The 16,217-nt window shown below is 31.6% G+C and overlaps 2 protein-coding genes across 2 annotated transcripts; one reads left to right on the top strand and one right to left on the bottom strand.

Moving 5' to 3' along the window:
* Positions 1 to 1,512: 1,512 nt before the first annotated feature.
* LOC146925187 (uncharacterized) lies at positions 1,513 to 5,375 on the bottom strand. Its single transcript, XM_085711938.1, has 3 exons — positions 5,303 to 5,375; positions 4,876 to 5,214; positions 1,513 to 1,877 (listed from the first exon to the last, which is right to left on the bottom strand). Exons 1-3 carry the CDS (start codon positions 5,373 to 5,375, stop codon positions 1,513 to 1,515), a joined length of 777 nt encoding a protein of 258 aa, XP_085568064.1.
* A 2,982-nt stretch (positions 5,376 to 8,357) lies between these two features.
* Positions 8,358 to 14,923, top strand: LOC146925188 (cytochrome P450 71D11-like). Its single transcript, XM_085710169.1, has 2 exons — positions 8,358 to 9,263; positions 13,860 to 14,923. Exons 1-2 carry the CDS (start codon positions 8,373 to 8,375, stop codon positions 14,466 to 14,468), a joined length of 1,500 nt encoding a protein of 499 aa, XP_085566295.1. The 5' UTR covers positions 8,358 to 8,372; the 3' UTR covers positions 14,469 to 14,923.
* The last annotated feature ends 1,294 nt before the right edge of the window (positions 14,924 to 16,217 follow it).

Raw genomic sequence — 16,217 nt, forward strand, 5'->3', positions numbered from 1 at the left:
TATCACAATACATGATGGTTTTTAAGGAATGAAAATGGTTCGAGAATGGATGATTGTTGAGAAGGGTTTATGATATACTACATGCAAACTATTTACTCCATTCGTTTTAAAATGAGTGTCGTTTTAGCCAATTGCACACAGATTAAGAAATGAAATGAAATAATCATTAGACATAACACTTTTACTAAACTGCCCTTACTTTATAAGAAAAGGATAAACTTAAAGTTGCATTGAAAATTGTGTGAGAGAAAAGTTGGAGAGGGTAAAGTTGGAAGAAAAAATTTAAAGTTGTATTGGAAATGTAAAATGACATTCATTTTGAAACAATTTTTTTTGAATAAAGTGACACTCATTTTGAAACGGAGGGGATTTTTTTTTTCTTCTGATGATCAAGATTGTTGTTTAATTAACCTTCTTGGCATTTAATTGTATTTTTTTCTGGAAATCAGAAATTTCCTGATATTTTACTGGTTAAGTTTTCATTTGTAACATGTGATAAGTTGATTATATTCACAATATTTACATTGTAAAGTTCATTATCAAATGAAAATCATCAATTCAATATACAAATAATCATATTGCAAGTATTTAACATACTATGAATTGATTTTCTTAACCAAAGGAAATAAAACGTAAGAGATAAAGATATACGTGATGGATAGTTCTGAAACAAATTTGATATGAGTGTTGAGGGTAATTCTGCAACAAATTTTCGTTTGCTTATACTAAAATTTGTTCCGGGATTGTTGATGTACATACTTTATTCTTAATTTACGATTTAATTTTTTTTTTAACAAACAAAAATGGTATATATAAACAAAATTAGGAAATCTCCAAAGCACAAGGTGTGCTTAAGAAACTCCTAAAGAAACATCCAAACAATGTTACACAACAGTTAGCCAATGCTTAAACATAACAAAGGGCTTGACCACCACGAAGTAAAACCAAAAACAAAGTTTGTGTTACTAGCCTTGAGCTACCATAAATAATAGTGTTTTACTTTATCTAACAACCTATCTATGGAACTTTCGACATTTGTAAACAATCTATTGTTACGATCATTCCATATAGCCCAGGCGCAAAGTAACCAAACAAGCTGTATGAAAGAACGCCTTGCGCACGAACCGCCTGCGGAGTGAGTAAATTGATACAAGTGGTCTGAGATACTAAAAGGATCTGGTCCCGACACACCAAGTCAAGACTGTACCGCATGCCATAACAAACCGTAAAAATCACAAGATAAGAATAAATGTTGAGATGTCTCCATGTGTGCACACCCTGCTAGACAACCTGCATCAACGTCAAAGATAATATCTCGATCTAGAAGATTTGACCTTGTAGGCAACCGATTCCGCAATAACCTCCAAGAAAAAAAGGACACCTTCAAAGGAACTTGTTTATGCCAAATCAAATCCGCCACATGTTCACCCTGAGTGGCGTCCCGAGACGTGAGAAGTTGGTAAGCACTACGAACCGTGTAACCTGCGAAGTAATGTGACACTCCCCTAACACCTACACCTCCTCCTCCCAAACCCACAACCGTCTTCTCCATCTCCTCGCCGCCCCACGCTCCTCCCAACCGAGAGTTGACATATGTGAAACAGTGCAATACTTATCGACGGCTAGCTCAAATAAAAGCCTAAAATGCACCCCGAAGGGAACTCCTCCCGACCAAGGATAATGCCTGGAAAAAGTCTCGGCACCATCAACCACCTTTCGAGAGACACATTCCTGGAACCACCCGCCACCAACACCGCTTACTCCATCTCTAATTTTCGCCACCTCCCTCCACCAAGAAGAACCACTCCGGCCCTTACCTCCAACCTCCTCACCGTATCTCGCAACTAAGACCCTATACCAAAAACTCCTTCTCTCCACTAATAAACGCCAACACCACTTACCTAACAAAGTATAATTAAACTCCCGCAACTGCCTCACCCCCAACCCTGCATGCTCCTTATCATAACAAGCTGTATTCCAACTAATCTAAGTAATTTTCCTATGATCCCCCCCCCCCCCCCCCCCATTTTTTTATTAAAAATAAATTTAATGGAAGAAATTATATCTGAGGGAGCCTTGAAGAAGGAAAGAGCATAGACAGGCAGAGAGGTCAAGACATACTTGAGAAGAATTAACCAGCCATCAAACGACCAAAACCGACTTTTGAAACCCGACAGTCTAGACTTGATACAACGTAGGACCGACTCCCAAAAAATCAGCCGGCTAATATCACCTGTAACGCCCTATTTTTATTACTTATAGTTTAGTGTCTTTTCTTTAATAAATTAATTAATATATTTGATAAGTGATATTTTTGTTATGTGTTAATATTTATTAGTAGCACCTATTTTATTATTTAGTGGAGAAATATATTTAGTGGGAGAAATATATATATTTAGTGGAATAATATATTTAGTGGGAGAATATATTTAGTGGAGAAATATATTTAGTGGAAGAATATATTTAGTGGAAGAATATATTTAGTGGAGAAATATAATTATTTAGAATAATGGGGCTTTGGGGCAGAATTGGAATTAAAAGAAAATAAATAGGTTAAGGTTTATATAAAGATGAGAGTCAGAGTTAGAAAATAAGGATTACGTGTAAACTGTTTTTGGGAGAAAGAGGAGAAACCTAGAGAAGAGAAGAACCAGAGAAGAGAAGTCTGTAGAATCCTTGCAATCAATCAATCTAAGGTAAGGGTGGGACTATCATTCAATAATCTTGAGTCTATGATTCTGAAAATTTCATTTAACATGTTGTAGGTTTAGTTTTTGAGAATTGGAGAATTAGGGTTAAGAGTGATAATTGATGATTTATGTTATGTTGTTGTTGATTTGTGGTTGTTGATGATTGTTGTTGTTAATGTCGTATTATGAATTGGGTATGGATTATGTTGAGTTTTTGTTGTTGATTGTGATGATTTTGAATGAATGTGAAGTTTGAATAATATAAGTTGTTTTTCCTGATTTTTCTTATCTCTGTCCCGAATTTTGAAATAGAAACTGGTATTGATCGGTACAGAATTGGTCTTAGGTGTAAACATGAAAATTGTAGGTATGGATGTTAGTTTTCTAATGTCGTTGGTCTGATGTCAAAATGATTTATAGAACTTGAGTTATGGTCAAATTACTGCACGTAGGTCACAGTGAATTTTTATGGACTTTCTGTACAACTTTTTTGAAATTGAAATGAAATCTGGTATTGATCGGTACAGAATTGGTCTTAGGTGTAAACATGAAAGTTTTAGATAATTTTGTTAGCTTTCCAGTGGCTTTGATTTGACGTGAAAATGACTTTTAGTTTTTGAGATATGATGAAAATACTCCGAGGAGGTCTTAGCGAAATTGTACGGTGACAACATTCTCTGTTTCATGTTTTTGCGTCTTTTTCACACGTTTTTGTTTTAAATTGGTCTTTGGTATAAACATGAAAGTTGCTTGATAATTGTGATATCTTTCCAGTAGCCTTGGTTTGACATGAAAATTTGTTGTGTATAATTTATTATGTTTTTACAAAGATGTTATCTGATGAATTGTTGATGTTTGAATACGATGTTATATGATGAATTGTTGATGTTTGAATACGATGTTATATGATGAATTGTTGATGTTTAAATACGATGTTATAGGACGTTGTTTATGATTGATGAATATGAAATTATGATGTGAAGTCGTTGTCGTTACCACAGTTGTCGTCAATGTCTTCAAAGTTGTAAGTAGTTTGTCAATGTCGTTTAAGTTGTAAGTTGTCTGTCGATGTCGTTGAAGTTGTTGGTCGTCAAAGTATTGTTGTTGAGTCCATGCATACTCATTTAAAGACGAGGGCTCATGCCCTAGGAGCTTTTGCTCAATAAAGAAGAGGGCTCATGCCCTATGAGCTTTTGCTCATTAACGACGAGGGCTCATGCCCTAGGAGTATATTTATGCTCACAAGCGACGAGGGCTTATGCCCTAGAATGGTAACACATGCATGAGTAAAATAATAGAGTTGCATAGTCGAGTTAAGTTGCATTGTCGAGTCAAGTTGTTAAGTTGAGTTATGAAGTTGATATTGATGTTGATTATGAAGTTGATTATGATGATGATAATGATGCTACATGACTATTGTTATGATATGTTGATGATGTTTATGTTGTTAAATATAATTGTTGAATTATATGCTTAACATTATTGTTTGTGAATCTCACCCTTTCTGCTTGGAAATGTTGCTCTTCGTATGAGTAACTTGCAGGTGATCGAGAATAAGTAACTGTTGATTGCTGTCGTGAGTGGCTATCTCTCACTGTGTTTTTAGGTGCTTTGATACGTAACTGGATGGGAACTTTTGTGGCTATTTTCTATTACTTACGTATTGCTTATGATCTTACATGACTATGATTTAGTTTAATAAGTTGTTTAAGATGTTGAGGCCTTTAGTGCCGAGTATTTGTTTAACATTTAAGAATTTTTCGCTGCGACATATTTGAAGTTATTGACAGAAGTTGTTTTAAATAAAGAGCAGATTTTGACTTAATTATATTTGATTTATGATTTAAAGAAATGTTACATCCTGTTTTAAGTTGAATACTCTGATTATTATTATGTACTATTTGACATGTTGGGAAAACGGGGTGTTACATCACCACCGATAGAAAGACCCAAATACACAAACGACACCTTCCCCACTTTACAACACAAAACTGAAGCCGCCTCATTCAGCCAGGAATCAGAAATGTTAACCCCACCAACAAACTTTTATGGAAATTGACTTTCAAACCCAACATAGCCTCAAATAGAAACAAAATCTCCCGCATTGCACGAACGTTTGCCCAACTCTTGATACCCAAAAGCAATGTATCGTCAGAAAACTATAGGTGAGTAACAGATACAGTACCAGAAGCACCAACAATATAACCAGCATAAAGATTTGTCGCAACCAAAGCTTTCATCATAATATTCAAACCTTCCGCAGCCAGCAAGAAAAGAAAACGGGAAAGTGGATCACCTTGACACAAACCTCTCTTTAAGGGAAACTCATCTGTGGGGATGCCCGAGGCCATAGTTGTTGTGATATACTCTTTTATCCACTTTCTCCACAAAAGCGGAAAAGACATCCTCCCCATCACAACATCTAGATACCCCCAATCAACTGAATCGTATGCTTTCTCAAAATCCACCTTAAATAACAACAGTTCTTTTTTCATTCTACGGGCTTCATCCACAACCTCATTAGCTATAAGAATTCCATCTAAAATTTAAAAATTTGAGTGAAAAAATTAATTCTTTAAAGGAGCGGCAAGCGTTCTTGGATAGTCAGTTACATGAGCGGCAAGCGTTCTTGGATAGCCTCCAGGTTCGCCGTTCTGATAAATTCCTAGAGCATGGTTTGTCCATCTTGAATGATTTCAGACTCCGACCTATCTAAATTCCGCGCCGATGGATAAGAATAAATTTTTTATTTTATTTTCTAGGTTTTCCAATTTCCTTTCATTTTTTTATATTCAATATATAAACATGTGGCATTTTAATTTTTTTAAAAATCAATAATTACACATGTGGCATGCCACTTGAGCGTTGACTCAGTCAAAATTGAACAAAATGACTAATATTGCAAAGGGGCCAAGATAAGGGGGGCTAAATTTGTCATTTTTTAAATAGGAAACCAAAATCACAACATTTAAAAAGTTAGAAGGTCAAAAGTACATTTAAGCCTAATTTTTTTTTAAACTAACAAACATAGTGCAAAAACGAATTCTTTAATTTCATTAAAATAAATTATTTTAAAAGAATTCAACAAAAGAAGCACAAGTAACCAAAAACAAAAAACAAAAGAAGCACAATATTCTTAAAAAAAAGATGCACGACATTCAAGTAAAACAAAATAAACACATTATTATGTTGCTCTGAATATTTGTTTGGCGCAATCTCTTTTAGTTTTGACCATTTGATTCTTATGGAATGAGGCGGACCTGCTTTAGGCTGGCTGTGGCTATTGCCACACCAGTCCTGCCCTATTTTTTTTTCATATTTAAAGTTTAAAGTTTATATTATATATCTTCAATTTTGAAGTGTAATCAAACATCATGTATTGGTCTAGTGGTTAAGTGTGTGTTTTTCTAACTCATAGTTATGGGTTCAAGTCCTATCTTTTGTTTTTGTTATCTTTTTTTTCTTCTCAAAGAATGAATATAACTTACTCACAGTCATGTGTTCAAGTCATATCTTTTGCTTTTGTCATTTTTTTTTCTCAATGGGTTCAAGTCCTATCTTTTGTTTTTGTTATCTTTTTTTTTTCCTTCAAAGAATGAATATAACTTACTCACAGTCATGTGTTCAAGTCATATCTTTTGCTTTTGTCATTTTTTTTCTCAAAAAATGAATATAACTTAAGTGTAAAAAGAAACACGACATAATCGAACTCGTGACATAAAAGTTTGTATCTTACTCGCAAATAGTCAATAAAAATATATAAAGGAGTATGCTTTGGGGTGAGATTTTCTACTTATTGAAATGACATTGTCGCCTATGAGCAAGAAATGACGTTGTCGCCTATGAGGTCATATTATTAGGAGAAATGATATTTTGACAACCACTTTTTAACAACTTTTGGACAACTTTCTCTCTCATACTCATATGATGTTGTTATCCTCTCTCTTCCTTTTTCTCTCTCCATTGTTTTTGACCAATAAGAAGTGAGAAAAATAAAGTTGTCAACAAAGTTGTCATCAAATGGATGTCAAAAGATCATTACTCTATTATTAGTTGGGGTGTGATGGCGGGTGACAAAATCTTGAAGTCATGGTTACGTCAGTAACTGCTGATTTACATTTTAGGTGGTAGTATGCGACAGTAAAGTGTGGTTGAGTAAATTAATTTTCAATTCAATTTATTTAAAATAAAAAAGTTTTATTAAAATTTTACAAGTACATGGGTCTCACTCTCACAGTCACACTAGTATTGATAAAATAGATAACTACATTTATATGCTCCATTAATTTCAGCCTACATAACATAAGATGCTTTAAAATCATCCGTGCGTGTACGATGATATGGTAATATATGTTTGCTTCCTGGGTTGAGATCCAACAGTCAACTAAATTAATAAATTATTATATTCTAACATATATTAATTAAAGGGTTAAATATGTTTTTGGTCCCTATAAATATACTAACTTTTCGTTTTAGTCCCTCTAAAATTTTACTTCATCTTTTAGTCCCTATTAAATTTTCAATAACTACTTTTGGTCCCTATTTTTAAGTTAATTTTTGTATTTTTTAATGAAATTGTGCAGAAATGTGTATAATATTGTAAAAAAAATTTCTCCAAAAAATTAGAATGTTTTGTTAAAAAATTCTATTTTTTTTTGGGAGAGATTCTTATAATATTATGAATTTTTCTACAAAATTTTATTCAAAAATATATATTCTACATATAAGTTTACTTTAAAAGAGGGACCAAAAGTGAAGATGGAAATTTTTTTAAGGACTAAAAGTTGAAGGAAAATTTTAGAGGGACTAAAACGAAAAGTTGATATATTTATAGGGACAAAAAACATATTTAACCCTTAATTAAATCATACCCGATGAAGCATAACATATAAAAATATTCATTTTTTTAAGGAATATAAAAATATTCATGTTATGGAAGTTTAAACTGTATTATATTGTAACAAAAAAAAATGCTAACCATTGCCCCAAAGTCATTGGTTAAGCATCCAAAATAAATAAGTTTTCATGAAAAAGTTGTGTAATCGCTACTTGATAAAAAATAACATCTTATATTTCCAAGGCAAAATTTTTATTTATAGATTCTGTAGCCACTGTTCTGGGGACACCGGTCAGCAAAACCCAATAAAAAAACTAACTTGCAATCAACTTGTAGTATAATTACTCCATCCATTTCAAAATAAGCGTCGTTTTAGCCAAAAAAGTTGTTTCAAAATGAATGTCACTTTCAGTTTCAAATGCAATAATAATTTTTTCTTTTCAATTGTACCATTCAATTAATACTATATACACTACTTCCAAAGTATTATTTTTTCTTTAATGAAAAACAAACCAATGGTTGATTAGGATAATTTGGTAAAATAACAACTCTCTTTTAACTAATGCATTTCTTAATATTTCTGTAAAAATCTTAAACGACATCCATTTTTAAAACGGATGGTGTAATATGCATTTTCAATCATTAATAATCAATGAGTCATGCTAACTTGTACATGGGTCATGCTAACATGTGCGCTTTAAGAGCACAAGTTAGCATTTCCCATAATCAATATAGAGTTAAGTGTGGACCCAAAAATAAAGGCAACTTGTTAGACACTCAGCAAGTCAGCATGTATAAATTTGGACTGGTCCTAATTATTATTCCAACAACACTTACCTTTTCAAATGGAGAATAATTTCTTCTTATGGCTCTCCATCCTTTTGGGTCTTATTTTGATCCTAAATGTGGGAAAGCGATTCAAAAGTAAAAGCAGTGACAATAATACAACCTCAAATCTTCCTCCAGGTCCTTGGAAGCTACCAATTATTGGAAGCATACATCACCTGGTTGGCTCCCTACCTCACCACAGAATGAGAGAATTGTCCCAAAAATATGGCCCTCTCATGCACCTAAAACTTGGAGAGACTTCAGTCATAGTGGTCTCTTCCAAAGAAATTGCCAAAGAAGTGTTGAAAACAAATGAAGTCACATTTCCACAAAGACCTCGTTCTCTTGGTCTAGAAATTGTTTCTTATGGTTGCACTGACATTGCTTTTTCACCCTATGGAGAGTATTGGAGGCAGGTACGAAAAATATGCACATTGGAGCTGTTGAGTGTTAAACGTGTGAGATCATTCCAATCAATTCGAGAGGAAGAGGTGTCAAAATTAATTAGATATATTTCTATAAACAAGGGGTCTACAATCAATCTCACAGATGAAATTTTATCTATGACATATAACATCACTTCTAGGGCATCTTTTGGTGATAATTGTAAGGACAATAAAGCATATATCTTGTTCATGAAGGAATCTATGTCAGTGGCTGAGAGTTTCAGTATTCATAATTTGTTTCCCTCCCAGCATTGGTTACATGTTATTAGTGGAATGGTGCATAAATTGAAGAGATTGCATAGAAGTGGTGATATGGTTCTTCAAAATATCATCAACAAAGCAACAAAAAAGACTAGTGAAGATGGAAGTCTTTTGTCCTATCTTTTGAATCTCAAACATGATGGCTCTTCTAATCCGGATGGATTTCATTTGACAATCGACAACATTAAAGCCGTTATTCAGGTTATTTTTTTATAATGATATTTTTTGAGTTTTTTCTACTTTACCCTTTGATAAATTGGGGATTATTATTAACTTATGGTATACTTGCAACAACTTCAATAAATATCGACGATATTAGAAAGAAAAAATAAAGTAACAAGTGCTATATTGGTATTTTATTTAATATAACAAATAACTTGAGGCTGCGAAATATTCAAAACGTGACAATTAATTTAAGACAAACTAGATCGTCGACCCGTGCGACGCAAGGGTCTTATTGTTTTTTTTTGCTACGACGGTAATATATAAGAATAAATTATATTTTAGAAAAAAATTGATGTTAAATAAATAGTACAGAATAAATTACCGTACTTTAGTGCAGTTTTGATGTTTCTGTTACTACCGAATCAAGCCCTGTTCTTATACTTATTTTCGTTATTTAAATTGAAAATTAATTTAGGAGTTAAATATGTTTTTGGTCCCATAAATATGTCAACTTTTCGTTCCAGTCCCTCTAAAAAATGTCTTAACTTTGAATCACTAAAAAATTTCTATCTTCATTTTTGGTCTCTCCTTTTAAAGTAAACTCACATGTGGAATTCATATTTTTGAATAAAATTTTGCAGAAAAATTCATAATATTATAATAATCTCTCCAAAAAAATTACTCCATCCGTTCCTTTTTAAGTGTCGTTTTAAGGTGATTTTTTTTGTTCCTAATTAACCGTCGTTTTGGTATTTTTAGGGTATGATTTGTCAATTATACCCTTTGTCAATTACTCAAATCTTTTTCGTTGTTTGGTTGCTTTTATCTTTTTTAATAAAACTAATTAGTTATATATTTGGAAAACTAAAGTTTTTTTTTTTAAACAAAGTTATTTTTTTTTAAAACAAAATTTGTTTCTTGTTATCTTCAGATCTAAACAAAGTTTTGTTACATATAATAATGATTTCGTTTGGTTCGAGAGTTTTGGAGGGGAGGGGAGGGGAGGGGAGGGGAGATTTTTAATTTGAAGAGTTTTGTTCAATTTTTAGAAGGGGAGGGGAGGGGAGGGAAGATGAGCAAATTTTATTGCACTGTCAAAATTATCCTTATATTAATTTAAAGAGCAATGCTATTTATCAAGAAAGATTTTATCAAGAAATTGTCCCGAAATTAATGTTAGCCAATAAAATCTCAGCCTGGCCGGAAATCATGGGGTGGTGGGTGTTATATATTTTTTTTTTATGAAACTTTAATAAATAAGATTAAAATCTAAGGGTGATTATTCTGCCATGTCATTCTTGAATTCATCAAGAAAATCCATTCTTGATATCTAGCATTTTCCTAATTTAAAATCTCAATATTATCCTCGAAACAACATTTATTATTATTATTATTATTATGTTAGATTATCCTTAAAACAACTTTTACTATTATTAGGTTATCTTGTAACAACTTGTATTCTATATTATTAACAATTTTTCCTTGTAACAACTTTCATTACTCTTTGTAACAACCCTATTACTAATCCATTATTCCATCGTCTACATCATGTTGTTGTCGATTACATCGTTATTATTTCGTTACTTTATTATCCTTATTTAATTAAGTTTGAGGGTAAAACAGTAAAATAATTTTAAAATCCCTCCCCTCCCCCTTGTGAACCAAACACACTTTTAATTAAAATATATCCCCTCCCCTCCCCTCCGTTAAAATTCCTCCCCTCCCCTCCGCTCCCCTCCCCTCCTAATTCTCGAACCAAACGGACCCTAAGAGTTAAAGTTTTGTACCAGTACCATTGTTGCTCTTTTCTGTCTGCTCTACTAAGTTATCTTCATCCAGTGTGGATCTAGCATTGGTTGAAGCCATAGTTGAAGCCTTAATTTTGATTAAAGGAGTTGGAGGAAAGTTAATTTTTTCTTAGGTTTTGATTAATGTGAAGTTGGAGTAATTTTTATATTGACTTAAATTAATTAAAGAGATGTACACAATATTTAGAAAAATGACAATTGTTTGTTATGAGAAAGAGTGTGAAAAAAAAAATTGTTGTAGAAAAAGATAGTAAGTAACAAATGTTTGTTACGATCTTAAAAAAAACAAATGTTTGTTATGAGAAAAATATAACATATTAAATTTATTGGAAAGATAAAGTGTGTGCCAAAAAATAGAGATATATTGGTGGATTAAATTGAGGGTATAATAGAAAGGAAACGTGCAAAAATTCTTGTTGCTATTTTCGTGGAAATTTTCTAAAACGACACTTAAAAAGGAACGGAGGGAGTAGAATTTTTTAACAAAATGTGAATTTAATATGAATTTTATTTTTATGGTTAAAAATTCATATTTAATTTATGTTTTGTTAAAAAATTCTAATTTCATTTGGGAATTATTTTTACAATATTCTACACATTTTTGCATAATTTCATTAAAAAAAATACAAAAACTAACTTTAAAATATGGACCAAAAGTAGTGATTGAAAATTTTATAGGGACTAAAAGTTAAAGGAAAATTTTAGAGGAACTAAAATGAAAAATTGGTATATTTATAAAGATCAAAAACCATTTATTTAATATAATACGTTGAACCATTTTAGCTTACACATGTTACTATAATTCATGAAAACACTATTATATCAATAACTTATGACCACATAAACATCCACATCATCCTTAACATGATGAGAAATACATATGCATGAGGAAGAGTTCCATAATTTGGTAGCATCAGGGTAGTAAATTAAGCCCTTGTGGATAAAGACCTATAAACCTATGTATCAAACAAGGACCCATCAAACAGTTTAAAAAAAGATGAATTCAATTTTAGTTAAAACTAGCAACAGACCCGTGCTAAGCACGGGCCTGTGCTCCGCACGGGCTAATCCTTAAATCACGATTTATGCGTCAAAACGCATTTACAATATTATTTACATTGAGAAATAAGAAAAAAATTAATGATAATGATGAAGATAATAATAAAAACATTGAAATAATTGATATTAAATATTATAAAGTGGTAAACTAAAAATATGTGAAAATATTATAAATAATAAAATCACAATAATGATAACGGGGACGTTAATAAGCCCCAGGATTTTTATATATCATTGACAAATATTTATAGTTTTTTATATTTTTATTTTATTTTTATAAACAATAAATATGTATATCGTGCAAGATTCTTATATCAAATTATAATTAGTATATTATAATTACTCCCACTATTATTTCAAAAATACAATTAGGCATGTCAATGGGGCGGGTGGGGACAGGTTTTACCTTCCCCATCCTCATACCCTACTACCATATACATACCCGCTACCCTACCCATACCCAACGGGGATAAGAAATTGAATCTCATCCCCGTCTTCGACGGGTTAGGGTATCACCGCCCCATCCCAGCAATGGATATTTTTTTTAATAAAATAGAAGTATTTTTCTACCTCAGAAACAATGTTGCAATGCATTATCCTGCAAAGAAATGACGACGATAGATCATGGATATGGTGATGGAGAATAGAGAGAACTCTGAGAAATGAGTGTCATCTGATAGACTGAGACTCTGATTGTGTGACTGAAAAGATGGCAATAAAATGATTTTCTACATTCGGGACGAGTTTGAGTATGAGTTCAGGGGTGGGTATACCTATATCCCCGTTCCGTTACTCATCCTGTACCCGTATTTTGAAATCGGGAAAACCCAAACTGTATCAAAGCGGGGAAAATCCCGTCAAATTGAGTTAGGTTCGGATGGGTACTCTCAGGTATGAGTTTTGTTGCCATGCCTAGATACAATACATAAAAAATCAATTTAACTAATTAATATGTGACTGATTGTTGTCCCATGTATGATTTGTACAACAATATTAGTTAGTGAGAGTAACGTTTGTCTTGTGTTTTTTTATAGTCATTCTTTGAAAGGATATAATGATAAATAATGAATAACGATTAAAAATAATAATTTTATAATATGACATTAAGATAAACCAAAAAACGTATGAAAATCATTTATACAAAAGAAGTAATCTTAAAGATGTGTAATTTTATGTAAAGTAGTTGTATTTCTCATAATAAATACTAACCCCGTGTATAATTTATAAATGAGAAAGATTTTGTAACGCTCCCAAAGTTATGTTATTTGTGATCATTCAATTGGATATAATTGAATAAATTTAGATGTAAAAATATGTATCAGTGAGAAATAGTCCTATGTTTTTTTGTCAAAAAAAAGTCCAATGCTTTACTCTCTTTCTTATCCACAAAAACAAAGATGGAGATGTGAGAACAGAGATGAGAAATAATTAATTGTTAAAGAGATAAACCTAAAAATCAACTTTTGAAGAAAAAAAAATTAAAGGTTTATCAAGACGCAATTATTTCACTTTCTGCTTATTTTCTTTCTTCTACATTTTTGAGAAAAAAGTTCCCTAACAGATGCAACTAATTCAAACTCAGAGTCCTCAATTTAACTGCATAACCAATACAATACCAGTGTCTACACTCGTTCTCTTTATGCTTCTTTACAATCAAACATTGAAGAGAGTATAGGGAAGTCATTTATTTTAAAAGAATCTTGAATGACAAATCTTGGTATTTTACTTGACGCTTGCTTTATGAGATATCACTCTCCTAGTGCAGACTATGCTTATTGGTGGAAGTGAAACATCATCCATAACTATACAATGGGCTTTCTCAGAAATGCTGAAAAACCCAAGTGTAATGAAAAAGGCTCAAGAAGAAGTTAGACAAGCTTTTGGTAGTAGAGGATATGTTGATGAAAAAGATCTTCAAGAACTGAAATTTCTAAAAGCAGTTATTAAAGAAACCTTAAGAATGCATTCTCCTAATCCTATCTTTCCTAGAGAGTGTATTAAAACTTGTGAGATAAATGGATACACAATACCAGCTGGAACACAAGTGTTTGTGAATGCATGGGCAATTGGAAGAGACCAAAAGTATTGGATTGAAGGAGAAAAGTTTTATCCAGAGAGGTTCTTGGATTGTCCAATTGATTTCAAAGGGTCTAATTTTGAGTTCATACCTTTTGGTGCAGGAAAGAGAATGTGTCCTGGAATCTCTTTTGCTGCATCTAGTATAGAACTTCCTCTTGCACAGTTGCTGTATTATTTTGACTGGAAACTTCCCTCTGGAACCACTCATGAAAATCTTGACATGACTGAATCCTTTGGCGCTACAGTGAAAAGAAAAAGTGATCTATTTGTAATTCCAATTCCTTACAATCCTTGAGTAAGATACAACATTGATTAAACATAAGTGTATGCACCAGGGGAGAAAATGTGGTGGCAAAATTTGCTATGTGTGAGGCTTTCTAGGTTATTTATATGTCAAACGTGGAAGAAATTTGCATTTTGAGGAATGGAATCTTTAAGAAACAAAATGAGGAATACAATTTGAACATGCACTACAATTCTAACTGGTTGGTCGACCAACCAGACATTGTCGTATGATTTCTGGTAGTGAATAGATCTATCCCTCGCTTTGCAAACTAGAATATTATTGTATATGTATTGTGGTGGAAGTGAGTATATTTGAACTTTAAATCATAGAAAAGTTAAAAATTGTGATATTATTTGAACTTTAAATCATAGAAGTTTATGTCATGGCACTGTGTATTTCAGATATACTTTATTGAATGTGTTACTTTCATTTTGTAGATGAATAATGTGTTGTCGATGAAGAAATGATTGAGGACGTTGTATCATTTTTTCATGTGCAAATCCATTGGCTGTTTGATTCAACATTTTAGTTAAGTTGTAAATGGTCTCTATGCATCATACACAGTTATTTCCGGCCATAGATACAAATGAAAATATTGGCTAATCAAACTACTCATGGTTTTTCTTTTTTACTACGAGCAAAGGATAGACATCAAAACATGATGAAGGATAAGGTGCCGTTTAAGGTGGGAATGGTGTCTAATTTTCCCATCATGGGAAATGCACCATCCTACCATTGATAAGTTGTTCACATATGCAATGGCCTAGATTTAATCAGGATTAACTATTAGCACATGTATTGTACCAATCTCAACTTAATTGTGCCAGTTTAAAAATTGTGTTAAATATATTTAGCCTTTTTTTCTGTTAAAATATTTAAGAGTTAATTAATTTTTTTTTAAAGATTTAAAACTTAATTAAATATTCAGCTAGTTTTTTTTTATTGGACTAAACCTTTATTTTTTGGTAGTGTGTTGGACTAAACCTTTAATATTGAAGTATACATTATTAAGTCCTTGTGAGCTTAGCTCAGTTGGTTGGGACAATGCATAAAATATGCAAGGTCCGAGGTTCAAACCCCGGTCACTACAAAAAAAAAATACATTATTAAACAATTTTGTTTTACAAAAATAAATTTTTGAACAATTATTTAATTATTTTTTTTGAAGAAAACAATTATTTTATTATTAATGACATATATATTAATAATAACGTCAAAAAGCTTAAGTAAAATGAAAATCATCCATAGCTTCATTATGTATTGACTGCTACACCGATATAAAATAATTTATGATACAAATACTTCGTGGAAATTTTTTTGGTACAAATTTAAAATATGAATTTTTATGAATTAAAAATTTATATTTAATTAATGTATTGTTAGAAAATTCGAATTATTTTGAGAGAGATTGCTATAATATTTTAAATATTTCTATACAATTTTATTAAAAAATATTTTTTTTGAAGGAATTTTATTATTTTATTAAAAAATATGAAAGTTTGTAAATTTGTAGAGATCAAAAACATATTTAATTAAAATTAAGGACAAAAAGTGACGATTGAAAATTTTTGAGAATTAAAAGTCAAAGAATATTTTTTTAGATGACTAAAACAAAAAGTCTGATTGAAAAGTTTTTACGCAATTGAAAAAGTTTTTTATATTTTTACTTTTAAGAAACTGAACGTTACATAAACTATTAAAGGTTTGGGCCAATAAAAAAACTGGTTAAATATTTAAACAATTTTTAAAATTGTTGCA

Source organism: Medicago sativa, chromosome 5, assembly GCF_051527215.1.
Source record: "Medicago sativa cultivar Bolivia chromosome 5, Bolivia_mono, whole genome shotgun sequence".
Taxonomy (NCBI): domain Eukaryota; kingdom Viridiplantae; phylum Streptophyta; class Magnoliopsida; order Fabales; family Fabaceae; genus Medicago; species Medicago sativa.